At 37.4% G+C, this 16126-nt stretch overlaps 2 protein-coding genes across 3 annotated transcripts in view; one reads left to right on the top strand and one right to left on the bottom strand.

The window, feature by feature from the left end:
- The window catches only part of LOC308668250 (uncharacterized protein), a 281434-nt gene that overhangs the window by 58630 nt on the left and 206678 nt on the right, over positions 1-16126 (top strand). The gene's annotated exons all lie outside the window — the stretch shown is intronic.
- The window catches only part of ZNF148 (zinc finger protein 148), a 47484-nt gene that overhangs the window by 13596 nt on the left and 17762 nt on the right, over positions 1-16126 (bottom strand). The window contains exons 2-5 of one of the 2 annotated variants that reach the window (XM_081336912.1): positions 10253-10598; positions 6586-6711; positions 4059-4182; positions 3481-3564 (exon numbers count right to left, since the gene is read on the bottom strand). In XM_081336912.1, the coding sequence (XP_081193038.1) occupies positions 3481-3564; positions 4059-4182; positions 6586-6711; positions 10253-10582 (664 nt within the window). In that variant the 5' untranslated portion in view covers positions 10583-10598. Of the gene's footprint in view, positions 1-3480; positions 3565-4058; positions 4183-6585; positions 6715-10252; positions 10599-16126 lie in introns of both variants that reach the window. The other variant, XM_081336911.1, reaches the window with a different exon arrangement.

Consider the following 16126-nt stretch of genomic DNA (forward strand, 5'->3'; position numbering starts at 1 on the left):
GAATTCAGTTATCAAACTGATCTTCCAGATTAAGAACGAGTCCCAATGCACAACTGAGACTTTGTATATAGGGATAGCACTTCAAAATATTCTGGGAACTATACTGCAGGGCAGAGGTCCTAACCCCCTGGCCATGGACCGGTACTGGTCTGTGGCCTGTTAGGAACTGGGCTGCACAGCTGGAGGTGAGCAGTGAACAAGTGATCAAAACCAAAACCATCCCCCCTGGTCCGTGGAAAAATTGTCTTCCACAAAAACGGTCCCTGGTGCCAAAAAGGTTGGAGACCACTGCTACGGGGGGAGGGGGGGATATAAGACAGCTGGAGTTTATAAGCTTGAAATCTAGAAAGACTAGATTACTATTTGTACCTCAGCTGAAATTTGGGATCATCTGTGTTTCCCCCAAAATAAGACCTGGTCTTTTTTTTGCCTCCAAAAGAGGCACCAGATCTTATTTTCGGGGGGGGGGGGGGAGTGTGTGTTTTCCACTTACATTGCGGCGGCAGCCCCCACAGTCCCGCCCACTTGGCCCACTTCTTCTGCAGCTGAAGGAGCAGCTTCATTCTGCAGCTGAGAAGGAGCTCCAGCCTGCATTTCGCTGTCAGACACCTTTCCGCAAGGCCTGTGCAGCAGAGAACCGAACTACGGATTGAATCCATAGCTCAGTACTTGGCTGCAGAGGCCTTCCGGAAAGGCCTCTGTCTGCGAAATACAGGCTGGGGGATGCTGCAGAAGAAGTGGAGCGAGGAGAGGAAGGTGTTGATTCATTGGAGGCCTGGTAGGTAGGTGCGGGATGCGTGGGACAGCTCCACCCCCCATCTCCCACCCTAGTTTGATTTTTAGGCGTGCGTCTCACCCCAAAAGTAGGGCTTATTTGGGGGGTAGGTCTTATTTTTGGGAAAACACTGTATGTAAACCTGTTAATTTCTTTAAAACAATTTAAAAGGCAATACAGGTAATCCTTGACTTATAACTATTCATTTAGTGACCACTTGAAATTACAATTACAAGTCACTGAAAAGGAGACTTACGACCGTTGCAGCGTCCCTGTGGTCATGTGATCAAAATCTGGATGCTTGGCAACTGGTGCGTATTTATGACAGTTGCAGTGGCCTGGGATTCTCTGGCGACCCTCTGACAAGCAAAGTCAATGAAGAAGCCAGTTTCACTTAACAAATGTGTTATGAGCTTAACAACTGCAGTGCTTCACTTAACAACTGTGGCAAGAAAGGTCGTAAAATGGGGCAAAATTCACTTAACTTCCAGCTTGCTTAGCAATGGAAATGTGGGGCTGAATTGTGGTCGTAAGTCGAGGGCTACCTGCAGTGAATTTACTACATATAAAAGGAGAAGCAAAGTCTAAACATCTTCAGAAAACACAAAGATTTCTAAATATAAAATACATTTTAATTATGTGCTGAATTTCAGCCCTTGAAATCAAAATTAAATGCAACTAAAATATTGAATTTTTCATACAAAAGCCTGCAGGTTATACATTCCAGTTTCTCTCTAGTCAAAAACATTTGCAAGGAAGCACTAAAAAAGAATTTAGAGAACTTTTGCTACATGGTTTGCGGATTAATAATCTTATCTGCTACTATATACAGTACTTCTATGGCCCTAATATGGCTATGGCAATTATGCAAATAGCATACTTTGGGATTTTAGTCTTTGTTTATTTACTTGTTTAAAAAGCAGCTGTTGGTGGTTTTAAGTAGGAACACAGGAAAGAAAAATGGGCAACAAATGTAAAATATTTCCCAATCTATCTTCCCCCATTTAAATGGACTGAAAAGTGGGTACTGATCACCAGCGTTTTTCTCCTTTACAAGAAAAGTAACACGGTCAGGATTCTATTTTGGGAGGAAAAATGATCAGCAAGGAAAAGGAAATGTCACTTCTTTCTTTGTTTCTGATTGACCCTTCCTATGGCTAATTTTTATTATCATTCTGTGTAGCACTTTGGATTCTGCTTCCAAATGATGCTCTGGAGTGCATGAAGGCATGAATGTTGCTACTGTCTCACTACCAGCGCAGCTGCAAAATCCCAGGAAAAGGTGGCTCTATTTTAGTATATTTGCTTTCTGAAACACGTTTTGGAAATCAAGTTCAAAGCTATACACAGCTCAGCTATTATTTATCTTAGAGGATAAACACTGCAAGTTTCAAAAATGCCATGTACCAATATAGACTAATACAATGGAATTCCAGGTTTATTAAAGCATGTTTGTAATTCTTAGTTGACTTTCCCAGTAATAATTGCCATGTCACAAACAGATTACAAATCCAGTGTACCTGGATCCTACTCCTTTCATGTCATCATTTCTTCCTAGTAACTTATTGCTTTCTTGTTTGGCGTCACATCTTCATAAATTAGAAAAGTGTATATTCTAATAAATTGTACAAACTAAGCTGGTTTATGCATATTTAAAAATAATCTGAATAATCAGTCTGAGTGAATCTAAGGTATTTTTTACAAGTGACATCTAGAATACATTTAGGCAATTTTTCGTCTCTGTAAATGTTGGAAATCTTTTGGAGAAGTATTTTTTATGTTAAACATGCTGTACATGCTAATCATTTCAATTTACTGTGCGGAATGCTCACATATCCCTAGGGTAGAAAATTAGTTTTTGAAAAATAAATTAGATGTTTACATACTTATACTAAAATTGTTTAACTAAGTAAATAGCAACAATAATGAAGAACAGCAGTAGAAGATAGCCAGGAAAAAAAAGATAAAAATTAAGCACAGCTTAGATGAGTCAAGATGTCAAACCACAAATCCAAATACTATTAAAACTAAGATGCAAGCATTCCAAGATTTGTGCAGGCAAGTTCACTGTGAAAAAAATGCTATTGCGTTTCTCAAGGTTTACATATGGACCAAAACATACGAAGCATTAGTAATTTTAAAAATATGAAATATCTCACCAAGCCACACTTAGCTTATGTGCAAGTTATACTTTTCAGAAAGAGAGTCTGAAATTTGGCATCTAGAAGTCCAAGGGGACTGTACTCCTAAATATTTTTGGAAGCAATGAAAAGGCATGCACCAAAATGCCAAAAACCTACTAAAGTCAAAGCTGTTTAGAAAATGTGGTTTTCCTGAAGTAGATTTTTTAAGGCACAAATGCAGTATAACTTTTCTTTTCTATTATCTTTTGCTAAATCTCCATCTCATTTTTAATTTTCCTTATGAACGTTTATAAAAGAAAGGTGCAAAGATTTATGCAATAGGCGCTTGGGCTATAATACTTTTGGAATATTCCTGTTTATCGTTTACCCAACAGTAAATATTTTGCAAGCACTGTTTGTACCAGTTATCAATACTTCAACACTTTAAAAAAAAAAGCAAACTAAATTGTATACCTAAATTCTTTCATATATTAAAACAAAGCTGTCTAAATCACTTGGCCATGATTTTGTAGAACAATTTTTAAAAATATCAGCAAAGATACTCAAAGGCACTCTACTCACCGGTGTGAATCTTCTCATGTCTCTGTAGAAGGTACTTCTGTATGAAACGCATCTCGCACTGATTGCACTGAAATGGTTTTTCACCTTAAACAATATAATTCCACATCTGTAAGTTAAAAGCTACAAACATTCATTTCTAAATATGCTCTTGCGAAATAAAACAGTAAATTATTGGAAGGCAGCAACTAAGAAAGCCTGCAAATGTTTTAATTAAAAAAAAATCTACCCAAACTCTCTGGGATAAAATAGTGCTCCTGAGACACTATACAATATATATTTAAAACCTTCATTGGCCAAGTAAGAAACCAGAGTCTAGTTTATAAACAAACCAGAATTAAAGATAGGTTGCTTATAAATACATAGTATCTCTGTATAAGAGCAACACAATATATCTTAAATTAACTGTAAGGACACTAATTGTCTCTGGTATTTTTTGACACCTTGGTGCATGAAATACCTAAGCTTAGATGCCAGATGTCCTGCACTTCGGAATCTAAAATATACATTACTTTATATTTATTATTCAGTCAATTGTTTCAGATTGATAAGAAAAGAAACAATTTAAATTCAAGCAGTACCTGTATGAATGAAGACATGTCTTTGTAAATGGTAGTTGGTTCTAAAGGCAGCATTACAATGCTCGCAAATGTGAGATTTGGTGGTTTTCAGACCAAGTGATCCATCCTCATTTATTGTAAGGATCTATTTTTAAAACGGCAAAATTCAGTCTCACATTAATTTCTGAACAATTATATTCAATGCAAATTCATATTCAGTAGGGGGAAATTAAGCACTTTAGTATCAAGCCACAATGCAAAATAGGGAAATTTATAAAAGTGGATGAACTGCAATTATTTCCTTCAGTGATGTAACAGTGTTGTTATCTTTTCAGTGTTTGCAATATAGGTGAAGTTTTAGGTGCTCCATTGCTGGAGGTTTTCAAGAAAAAAAAATGGACAACCATTGTCTGGGATGGTATAAGGACCCTTGCCTTAGGCAAGGGTGTGTGTGTGTGTGTCCAACTAGAACAGGGGTGTCAAACTCAATTTCATTGAGGGCCGCATCAGCACTGCGGTTGCCCTCAAGGGGCCGGGCGGGTGTGGCCTGGGTGGGCGTGGCCTAATGGGTGGGCGTGGCCTACTGGGTGGGCGTGGCTAGAGTGCGTATGGCCTACTGGGTGGGCATGGCCAGCTCTACATCGTTCGCGTCAAGGGTGCCTATGGGGGCCTGGGCAGGAGTGGGACAGATCTGAGCGTCTCTGGCAGAAGGAGGGTCTCTGGGCCAAGGCAGTGGGGGCCGTTCCCTCACTGTTTCCAGGATGGCTTCGCGGGCCACATGAAACCACTTCGCGGGCCGGATCCGGCCCCCGGGCCTTGTGTTTGACATGTCTGAACTAGAAGACCTCCAAGGTCCCTTCCAGCCCTATGATTCTATGTATGAATCTATGTATGAATTCTATGTATGAATGAAGTAGAACAGCTAGAAACATGTTGATACTATTGCTGGTGTAACCTTTTTTTCTCTTAACACTGGCATCCTGCAACAAGTTTAAATGACCTTTCTGGGACACCTAACAAAAAACAAGCAGCAAAATAAGCTTCAAAGGGAGTGGGTGGATGAGTGTTTGCTTACAACTTAAAACCTTTTTGCTTACAAATACCTACCAACTGCAAAGTTAAGTTGCTGTTTTTATTTTACTTTGTTTTGGGGATAGCCATAGTGATGTCCTAAGAGTGTAATTTGGTCGTTTTGCTTGCAGATTTTGAGTGAAATTTTAAGATTTCTCTCAAAGGAACGCCATTTTTAGTCTTAATTACATGTTCATGAATAAGCGGTATGCTGATTCACCTTGCCCGACAGCCTCAGTCAGGCTTCTCTGTCCGGCAAACGAAACTAGACAAACCACCCCAGCCCATGCTATCTTTAACCTTCTGTGTGAACTATGAATTTTGTCTTTAGTATAATTGCTAAATAATGATACTAAACAAGGCACATGCTGAAATTTCACTAGAAGTGCTGCTTTGAACAGACAAATCTAAACCTGGGGACTCTTAATCCCTAACCACGTATATGAAACACAGCAGAAGGCATATTAAACTGTCATGCTCTCATTAGGTTAAATTATAATTTTCAAAAGCCATTGTTTAAAAAGACCTCTTAAGTAGCACTCAAAGGCCGCTTTTTGCAGGCAATTTTGAAATCTAGTTTATACAATACCAAGAAAGTCTGAAGGGCAATATAGGCAATGAAGAAGGAGAACTTGGTTTTTCCCCCCAGTATTTTCAGATGATGAATGAAACAACTATGTGAAATGTTTAACTGTTTTGCATACAGTTAATGAAAAGTTAAGAAACTGAATTAAAACAAGAGAAATATTTTCAAGAGTGATTATTTTCAACAGAGACAACATTTGACATTCTCAAGCAAGCTTAAATCGCACAGTATGAAACTTGCCACTTAGGACATACTGCTGAGTGGAAATTAATGAGAACAAATAATTGGAGTTCACATTTGCAAATGGCCACAGCGAAACAGGGAGTCTGAATTAAAAAATATGTGTTTCATTCCCAAGATCTTACATGTTTTTGACTGAGTTAATGGAAGGAAACTCAAGATGTAAAACCTTAAATAATAAGTTTCAGATCAAGAAAATGTGTTTTGAATTATTACATCTATCCTTATCACCTGTTCACTGTAAGGTAATTATTTCATTTCAGATACACACAATGATTACTTTCAGCACTAATGTACTGCATGGATAAAAATAAAGTTCATAAAATCCAGTGTTATTTGTCTCAATACTAAGCCCTTATTAAAGCTGTCTTATTCATCTAAGTATTCATTGGTAATTGGACTCTGTAGAGCATTATTATAAAAAAAATATTTAGAGAAGGGCTTTCCTGAGATGTGAAAGTACACCAAAGGCTTATGCTATGAAAAGAAATTCAAAGAAACATGCCATGAATATCTTTCAGACCTTCTTTGCTTCAGAACTGTTGCTAGGTGAATCTAATTATTGGCAGATATTATTTCCAATGGAATGGACAGATTCCATGGTAAAGCACCATGCCCTTTCATTACCAGGTCTTTCATTAATTGTCTTACCTTTGCTGGAGAACGCTGCTTTCTTTTCTTCTTCTTTTGCATATCTATACCTTCTCGCATTAACTTTTTGTCCCGTTTCTGCTGCTCAGTCACATCAGTAAATGTAATTTCTTGTTTCACACTGATCTGCTAAAAGAGCAATTGCAGCATATTTTAAGAAATAATGGCAATTCGCTCGAAAGGGCTCAGTACCTTTTTATTATGTTGGATTTTGGGGGGAGGGGGGAGAATAACTTTATTTAATGTTCTACTGACATTGCCCTGTTGTGTTATACTTCAAATACAGTTATACCTGAATTATGTGTCATACATACAAATAAAACCTTGATTTATTAGAACAAATAGAGGCTGTGTCTATTATTGCCAACTGCATTAAATCAGATAGGATGTCATCAGTAGTGGTATAACTACACAAATTATACAGATTTCAGTAATGATATCATTAAATGATGCAAGATGACACAAATACAATGAAAATTTGTCCACTGCATCTGATGTCCATTGCATTAAAGTCTGTTAAACTGAGGATCTGCTGAAAACATGTTTACTCAAACATTTAAAACAGATAAACCATTTTTGATTTCTTATTCATGACAATACAAAAAGGTAAATTCTCCCTCAGATTAGCCTACATGGACATGATTACATGGACACATCCATCTTCTTTTCTTGGCAACGATATTGAAGTCATTAACACAGACCTCTTCCCACATGTTTATTACTTCTTGGTATTGTGAAGCCTGGATGGTTTGTCTCCTTTTGAAATATTAACCAACTTCTTATTTAGCTTTACAAGTTGAGATTAAATTAACTAGGACCTGAGATCTGCTGTCTTAGTCACAATATGAAGGAATGCCAATTCTGCAGTGGAAACTTGAGCCTAGAAATTGGTCCACTGCTCAAAAGGGCAGTAACTGGTACCTCGATCATAATGTTTTTAATCTAAATTTTTGATTGCTACTGCTGTAGAGTTGCTATATAAATCTCAAAAGAATGTGAAGTTCCAGAATTTTAATGACTGAAATCAGTGTTATTTTTCCTACAGATTAGCAATTGCTTTAATTTTTTTAATGTTTTCTTAAAAACTCAACTTACATTCAAAGCAAGTGTTAAAATCAAAACAGGTTATTTCCCACAGAGAAGTAAGACGCAAATGTGTTCAGTTTGGCATTAAGATTTAGACACATGGCTTTGTTCTACATAAGTATTTATAATAAAATCCTCATGTTCTATGTCCTATATCTCATTTCCTTTCTCAAGATTTTTAACAAAACCTTCAATTGTAAGATCACAAGGCGAAATTTGACAACATACATAATGAATTAAAACATACATGTAGACCCTGCTTAGCAACTGCTGTGGGTAGTGACTGTCTTAAGTTATGATGATGATTAAAAAAAAGTAATTTTTGTAACCAATGCCCACATTTACAACCTTTGCAATGTCTTTCCCTCTCTCTCAGTCTTGTGTTTGTCAATACAGTCAGTTAGTATATGCCACCCTATGCCTGATCAATTTTTTTCTCTCCTCCCTTCCAGCAGACTGGAGAGATTGCCTAGGCAAGCTAGTTGTTCCTGAACCCACTTTTTCCACAGTGTAACTCCTCCCTAAAAAGTGCTAGGACAAGTTAACAAACTCAGCTCTGTGACCTTAATTAGCAGGCTTAATAGCTGCTGCCTGTAACTGACAAGACTTTAATCACTTTCACAATTTTGACTTCTGTTTGCTTCCTAAGTAGTTCATGCTGAGAGCAGCCAGCATACTGGGCAAATAACTGGCACAAACATATTGCTTTCAATATGTATTTCCCATTGTGTCTCTCCATATTTTCTTATAATTTCTTCTTTTCCAGTGAATATACAAACACTACTTCCCTTCTTGCTCATTATCCCAGCCTCAGAGTGAGTATTCCAAAGGGAGGGGGAGGGGGAGAAAGTTCCCCACTGTTTGACAGAGCTGGCTGTTTGGGGTTGTAGCCTTCTTACACAGTAAAGCAAAAGAAAGAAAGCTGAAGTAAAAACATAAGCACAGTCACACTCATTTAATTTTCTACTTAGTGAGCACTTTGCTTAATGACCTTGTTGTTGGTTCTAATTGTGGTCACTAAATGAGGACCACCTGTAGTTGCTAATTCTCAAGTTCAGAAATTCTTCAATTATAATAAACAAAGCTGAATTTTTGTTTCATCTTTTCAGAATCAAGATCCCCAAGTCTTGAGCTACCAGGGTTTGCCTACACACATATAATTTTTATATGGTGAATGTAAATTCATACCTAAGTTCCATAAACTTTAGATCTGACATGAATCAAGGGATAAATTTTATTGTGTAAAATTATCTCATAACCCTATAATCTTCTTTGAAGTTTATCTTCTGTAGACTTTTTTTTAAAAAAAAAACAGATATAAAAATAACTCACAATCATGAAGAATTGTCCCCTGATAAAGTTTTTGTAAATCTTCCATTGCTTTTTTATTATAAAACAAAATTTCATCAACATTAGTAAAATGGTTCGGCTACAAGAGCACAATAGTGCTTGTAAAGGGTTTGTAACAGCTATCTTAGCTACTGTTTTTTATTCAGGATCAACACCATCTTGTATATATACAAAAAGTACAGTGCCCCAGCAGGATTTTCAGGTAGCTCTCATCACACCATGCACTTCCACTGCCTTGTTCTCCACTACATTCCTAATCCCTCTTTAATTACCCTGTCTGTTGGCTCTTTTGCCTTCTTCCAGTCCTTATCAGTGCCTTGCTGCCCACTCTCTTCCAATCCCATTCATCTATTCATCTGCTTAATGGCTGAAACTTTTCTAAGTATTCCAAAATGAAAAAGAAAATAAACCTGCAAATCTGGAGAAGGAGAGTGTCTGGAGAATTAATAGAGGAAAACTCTTTTTCAATGTCATAATCCCATCAGCAATTTTAAGAACCACTACTCTTTAAACCAGGGGTCCCCAACCTATGGTCCGCATCCTGCTACTGGACCATGGCTTCTTAGCCACCGGGCACCGGGAATAACTGGTGAGCCCCTCCCATTCCCAGTAGCACCGCCGCGCAGGTGCTAGCAGCCCCATTTATGCATGTGCAGGGATGCTAGCACCACTGTTGACATCATGCAGGTTCCAGCGGCCTGTTTGTGCATGCATGGGGGCGCCAGCAGCCCGTTTGCGCATGCGTACGGGTTCCAACGGCCCGTTCACACATGCATATGGGCACCAATGCACATGCTGTGTGTGCGCATGGCCCACTTGCATGTGCATGTGCACACTAGCGCTCCCATCATGTGCACGCCCATTTGCGCATGTGTGCATGGGGCTGCATGCATGCACATTTCCCTAATCCTCTCTTTCCTTCCAGGCCATCAAGCCGGAACGTTTGGGGAATTCTGCTTTAGACTACAGAGAAGACGCTAGAAAGGCTTTTAATGACAAATACATAGTAGCAAAGATGCACACACCTAGAAAAACCGGATGAAGTTATCTTAGAACAACCTTTTAAAAATATATTTCTTCCCACTATTGACTTCAAACCAAATCTGTCATTAATTAATGAAATAGCCATAAACCACTGCCTTTTTTATGTTTACCCTTTGCTTAGCTTACAGTTTAAAGCAAAACTCTACAAAATAACTGCAGGCAAAATTAGTGAAAAGAAAATACTTACAGGAACATTGACTGCATAATGAAGCCCTTGGGGAAGTCTGTCATGTCCCTCTATGTCATCATCATTTTTCACCGTCTCTTCATGAACCATAAGTTCATCATGTGGGATCATTTCTTGCGGTCGGAGTTCACTTTCTTGTAAAACTTCATCTGCAGAAAGGATTTCTTGACGTGCCATAGCCCGGTCTTGAAGCACTGCTCCTTGCCGTTCCACAGAAATTGCCGACTGGTCAGAGGTGGCACCCATTCCAACCATATCCCTCGATGACTGCATCTGTTCTATGCTACCACATTTAAGAAACAATCCTCCTAGCTTATCTTCAATGTTCATTCTTAAGTGCAGTAACCTATAAAAATGGAATTAATAAACCGAGTTGAAAACTAGATATGAGATACAAATGTAAGACTTGCTGACAGCACTGCTGAAAGGAATGTTTCCTGACTAAGTACAGTATAGGGAACACAATATACTTTACTGATGAGACAAAATCTAACTACAGGAGCTTTGCCAATCCCCTCCCAGAAAATGAAGTACGTCGCCCCCCCAAACAAATAAAATACTTCAGGTAACCCTTAAATCTCAAACGTAGCATATACAGAATGAAAACCACGTACATTATTAGAAAAATACACACAACAGGATGTATTTGCCCCAGATATTTAGCATTAAGGCACCGAGTTTCTTGCAGAATGTCAGAGTGCACTCCTAGGTCACTGGGAGTCATAGGACATTCAGAAGATTTCCTCTTCCAAGAATGGGGTGAGGATCTGACTTCCGAGAGGAGGGGGGGGAAACAAAACCTAGAACTGGATTCCCCTCTCCCAGACTGTCTTAAAAGCTTCCGCAGATTTTTTTTTTTACTGAAGTTCCAACATCAGAAAAGAGGAAAATGAGGGACATTGGAGACCACACTAGACTGAGGAAAACTTTAGATTGGTGGAATCCAAAGGTCTCCTATTCATTAATCACCCAACATCGAAATATTTATACCAACCCTAATATTGGTCTGAATAATTTCTCTCCAATTACTTGCAAAGAGGGAAAACAGTAAGTAGTTGCCACCCTCATTTTGGCTCTGTACTAAGAGCGCAGCAGGGCTTTGGATACGAAAGGCTACCATATCAAATCAGAGGCATAAAGGCAGTGGTGGGATTCACACCAGTTCGGCAGAACCGGTAGCTAATTTTTTGTTGCCCAGGCCCAGAATGGACTTCCGGAAGTGGCATCCACACAGAGAACCGGTTGTTCACATATTTGAATCCCACCACTCCATAAAGGACTGACCTATTAAAAGTCAGCATTATAAAAAATACAGAAATGTATATCTGCAAAGTGGAAACCTAATTTGCTAGCATGTAATCTAACAAAACAATACGATTTAATTATGGACTACTTTAAGAACAAAGGAATGCTTAATTTCACCCACTTCATGGCCATTTTCTATTAAAAAGTTGCCTCCAAGGGGTCTTCAAGGACAGCCTCCTTGAAAAAAAGAGAGTTCCAATGTCCGATTGTGAAGTGATTATAGAGTATGACTGACTGCCTGAAGGGTCTCCCAACTGACACACCAGATGGATCTGTGCAAAGGCCCTCCTAGCCATATCTGCAACCTGCTCTGTGACCTCCACACTGCACTCCAGTCTCAAATGAGAACGTGCAACACAAGACCAAACTGGGACGTTTGTAAGCTGATTTAATATGTCAATTCCTCTATAAACCCATAAATGCAAAACCCAAACAAACCACATTCAGCCTGGGATTATCCCAAAGTGTAAATCTGTCAGAAGAATAAGAATCAGAATTACATTTCTGCCCCTAAATCTTTCATATGCACCTTGCTGCCTTTATAACTGAAAATGCAGCAGAATCTTGATTAAAACAAATATCCAAAGAAACAAATTTCAGCTAAGGTATTGGTAGGATATAATTTAAAACTGTGCCCACAATTGTTTTTTAACCTGTTAAACTAATATAGTCAATGGTAGAGTTGAAAATCAGGAAAGTTAAAATCTCTGTTTTAATCTATCAGCCATAATTTAGATAAAGAAATACTAGGGGAGGGTTGTTCTTATTAAAAGCATTCTTCAAAACTCACCAAACCTGCTTTAAGTTCCTTAAAAGTATTAGCAAGGAATTCCTTCTAAGAATTTTAGAATAATATTCATTATTACAACATTTACCTTTCCTTATAACAAATAGGAAAGATACATCTTTATTATCTATCCATTTATATAAAAATAAATCTGGGACAAGCAGGTTGAAATATTTATGTCCAGAAACAAAAAAACTGTTCTTACAATAATTATTCCAAGATATTTAAACTATTCAAGAATTCAAGGAATAAACTCCTATTTTTCACAGATGTTCACAAATATATTTACAGCTTATGGCAAATTTTAAAAGTCTGCATCCAGTTTTGGTCATCATGATGTAAAAAAGATGTCGAGACTCTAGAAAGAGTGCAGAGAAGAGCAACAAAGATGATTAGGGGACTGGAGGCTATAACATATAGGGAAAGGTTGCTGGAATTGGGTATGTGTAGTTTAATGAAGAGAAAGGTGAGGGGTGACATGATAGCAGTGTTCCAATATCTCAGGGACTCCCACAAAGAAGAGGGAGTCAAGCTATTCTCCAAAGCACCCGAAGGCAGGACAAGAAGCAACGGATGGAAACTAATCAAGGAGAGAAGCAACCTAGAACTAAGGAGAAACTTCCTGACAGTTAGAACAATTAACCAGTGGAACAACCTGTCTCCAGAAGCTGTGAATGCTCCAACACTGGACGTTTTTAAGAGACTGGACAGCCATTTGTCTGAAATGGTATAGGGTTTCCTGCCTCAGCAGGGGGTTGTACTAGAGGACCTCCAAGGTTCCTCCTCCTCCTCCTCGTCCTCCTCCCTATTATTATTATTATTATTATTATTATTATTATTATTATTATTATTATTATTATTATTATTATTATTATTATTATTGCAATTAATCAAAATACCTAATAATTTACCAAACTGTGGCATAATGCCAATAAATTTTGCCACAAAACATTAATAATTTCTAATAAGACACATATTATCAACATATAATTTGTTCAACTCAAGCCACTTTTATGGCCCGAATGTGATTGCCTGACAAAAAAGGTCAAAATAAATATAAGAGGAGAGGTCACACTTGATGAATTCCATCAAACATCTTGACAGGTAAAGAAATAGTCCCACCTGTAATGATCCTGGTCTTCATATGAATCCAATAAATAAAAATGAAGGAAATCCGTGTTTGGCCAAATCTTGTCTCAAAAATTTCAACTACTCCATATTAAAAGCCCTTTCTTCATCTAATAAGAATTTTTTTAAAAGTAATGTATATCAATTAATAACGTAACAGATAAAAGGCTTGTTGACCTTATATGAAACTAGACTGCAGGAATTAAAATAAAAGTACATCAAACTTTCAATTTTTTAACTATTTGGGAAGATAGAGTTACTGTTAAATCTAAATTTTAGCAGTCTGTATCAGAGTTCCCCAACCTTTTCGGCTTTGCAGACTGGGGTGGTGGTGGAATAGATGTTTCTGCACGGTGCTCGTGCAAATGGAATGCACGGCACACATTTGCCCTCTGCACACGCAAGTGGGAATGCACGCAGGTGCTCATCTGCCACTTCCACGGCCCAGTTCCGAAAGGCTCAAGGCTTGGTAGTGGGCCACGGCCTGGGGGTTGGGGACCCCTGGTCTTTATAACAGGGTTGCTGTCAACATTTTAGTATCAACATCTATTAAGGAATCAAGCAGTAACTTGTATAATCAGCCAAACCTTTACCAGGTTTCAAAAGCACTGTTATATTATCTTGATAGAAGAAACTGAAAGAAATTTTATTCAGGCAAGCTTCATTATAACCTTCCAACTATGAAGAAGACTCCAATCCCCCTTCATTATGTATATTATATTACTAAGTTGGACTAAGAATTTTTTTCATAACTTAATGTAATTAATATAATTCTTAATATAATTCTTATACATATAAAGGTGTAGCCAGATAATTAACTTGGTGATATGTAATCTTTGGAGGAACTATAGTAGATAAAATGATTAATTTCTCCTTCAGTAACTTTTTCTTTATTATATGAGAATAAAAATAAAAATAAATCATTATATATTTTGTCCTGAGCATCCTTAGTAGAAATATCTTGTGGTTGCTTTTTAATTAGGAAGCCAATAATTTCCAAGTCTTGTCTTATATAATTCTCTTTCTCTTTTTATCTATCTATCATCTATCTATCTATCTATCTATCTATCTATCTATCTATCTATCTATCTATCATCTATCTATCTATCTATCATCTATCTATCTATTTATCTATCTATCTATCATCTATCTATCTATCTATCTATCATCTATCTATCTATCTATCTATCTATCATCTATCTATCTATCTATCTATCTATCTATCTATCTATCTATCTATCTATCTATCATCTATCTATCTATCTATCTATCTATCATCTATCTATCTATCTATCTATCTATCTATCTATCATCTATCTATCTATCATCTATCTATCTATCTATCTATCTATCATCTATCTATCTATCTATCTATCTATCTATCTATCTATCTATCTATCTATCTATCTATCTATCTACCTACCTACCTACCTACCTACCTTCCATGTTTTTAGACTGCCCATCTCCCTCAAGGATGAAGTCCATAAAAGGAATTAAGTTTCAACTGAGCAGATATAAAAGCTTTCTGTTTCAAGTGTAAATTGCTTTATATATGGACTCACAAGTTCCTTAATTCTTTTCTTCAAATGCTTTTGCTTAGATTTTTTAATATTTTTTCCCATGAAGCATAAATAACAAATAGATATATATGTCTTAAAATGCATCTGACACACAAATAAAGTTCACAGGGTACTTTTTTTTTATAAAAAAAATCTTCAAAATCCTTACTTCACGTCTTTTATAAAATGTGATAATGAAAAATAAAGCAAAACAATCAAGCATATATGTTGGGATCAAAAAAAAAAAAGGAAAACATGAAAAGTATATTTCCTTCAGCCCCAAATTAAAAGTGGAAATTTCCAGAAAGCAAAACAAGGTAAAATGGAATCAGAAGTTTTTGTTTCTTTTGTTGCTTAGGTAAACACAGATGTGTAGTTAGCACTGTACTAAGGTTATTTTTAGTTTCTGTGTATTTTAGTCTGCTTTACTGCCAATATCCATTGCCTTTATTCAATCTCAGGCTGTTTGATTAATTCAGGATTTTGGTGCACAAAATTCCCCACTTTCTTACACATCTAGATTATCCTGGAATTTGTCCAGAATATTATAATTTTCCTGTGAATCTATTAAAGAACTTGGAGCAGCAGTATATAATGTGAGCACTATAATCTTTTAACCTGAGACATTAAAGGTTTAATGTGCTAGTCGTTTCCGACTCTAGGGGCCGGTGCTCATCTCCGTTTCAAAGCCGAAGAGCCAGCACTTGTCCGAGGACGTCTCCGTGGTCATGTGGCCGGCATGACTAGACGCCAAAGGCGCACGGAACGCTGTTACCTTCCCACCGTAGTGGTCCCTATTTTTCTACTTGCATTTTTACATGCTTTCGAACTGCTAGGTTGGCAGAAGCTGGGACGAGTAACAGGCGCTCACTCTGCTACGCGGCACTCGGGATTTGATCCACCAAACTGCCGACCTTCTGATCGACAAGCTCAGTGTCCTAACCCACTGAGCCACCGCGTCCCTATTAAAGGTTTACATTTTCCTTTCACTTATTTTTAATAAAATTGATTTTTTAAATTGTAGATTGGGTATTCTTATCCAACTCTCAAAAGAGGGGATAGATTTACCCGGTCATACACTCCAAAGGTTACAGG

This window comes from Vipera berus, assembly GCF_964194415.1.
Source record: "Vipera berus genome assembly, chromosome: 1".
Classification (NCBI taxonomy): domain Eukaryota; kingdom Metazoa; phylum Chordata; class Lepidosauria; order Squamata; family Viperidae; genus Vipera; species Vipera berus.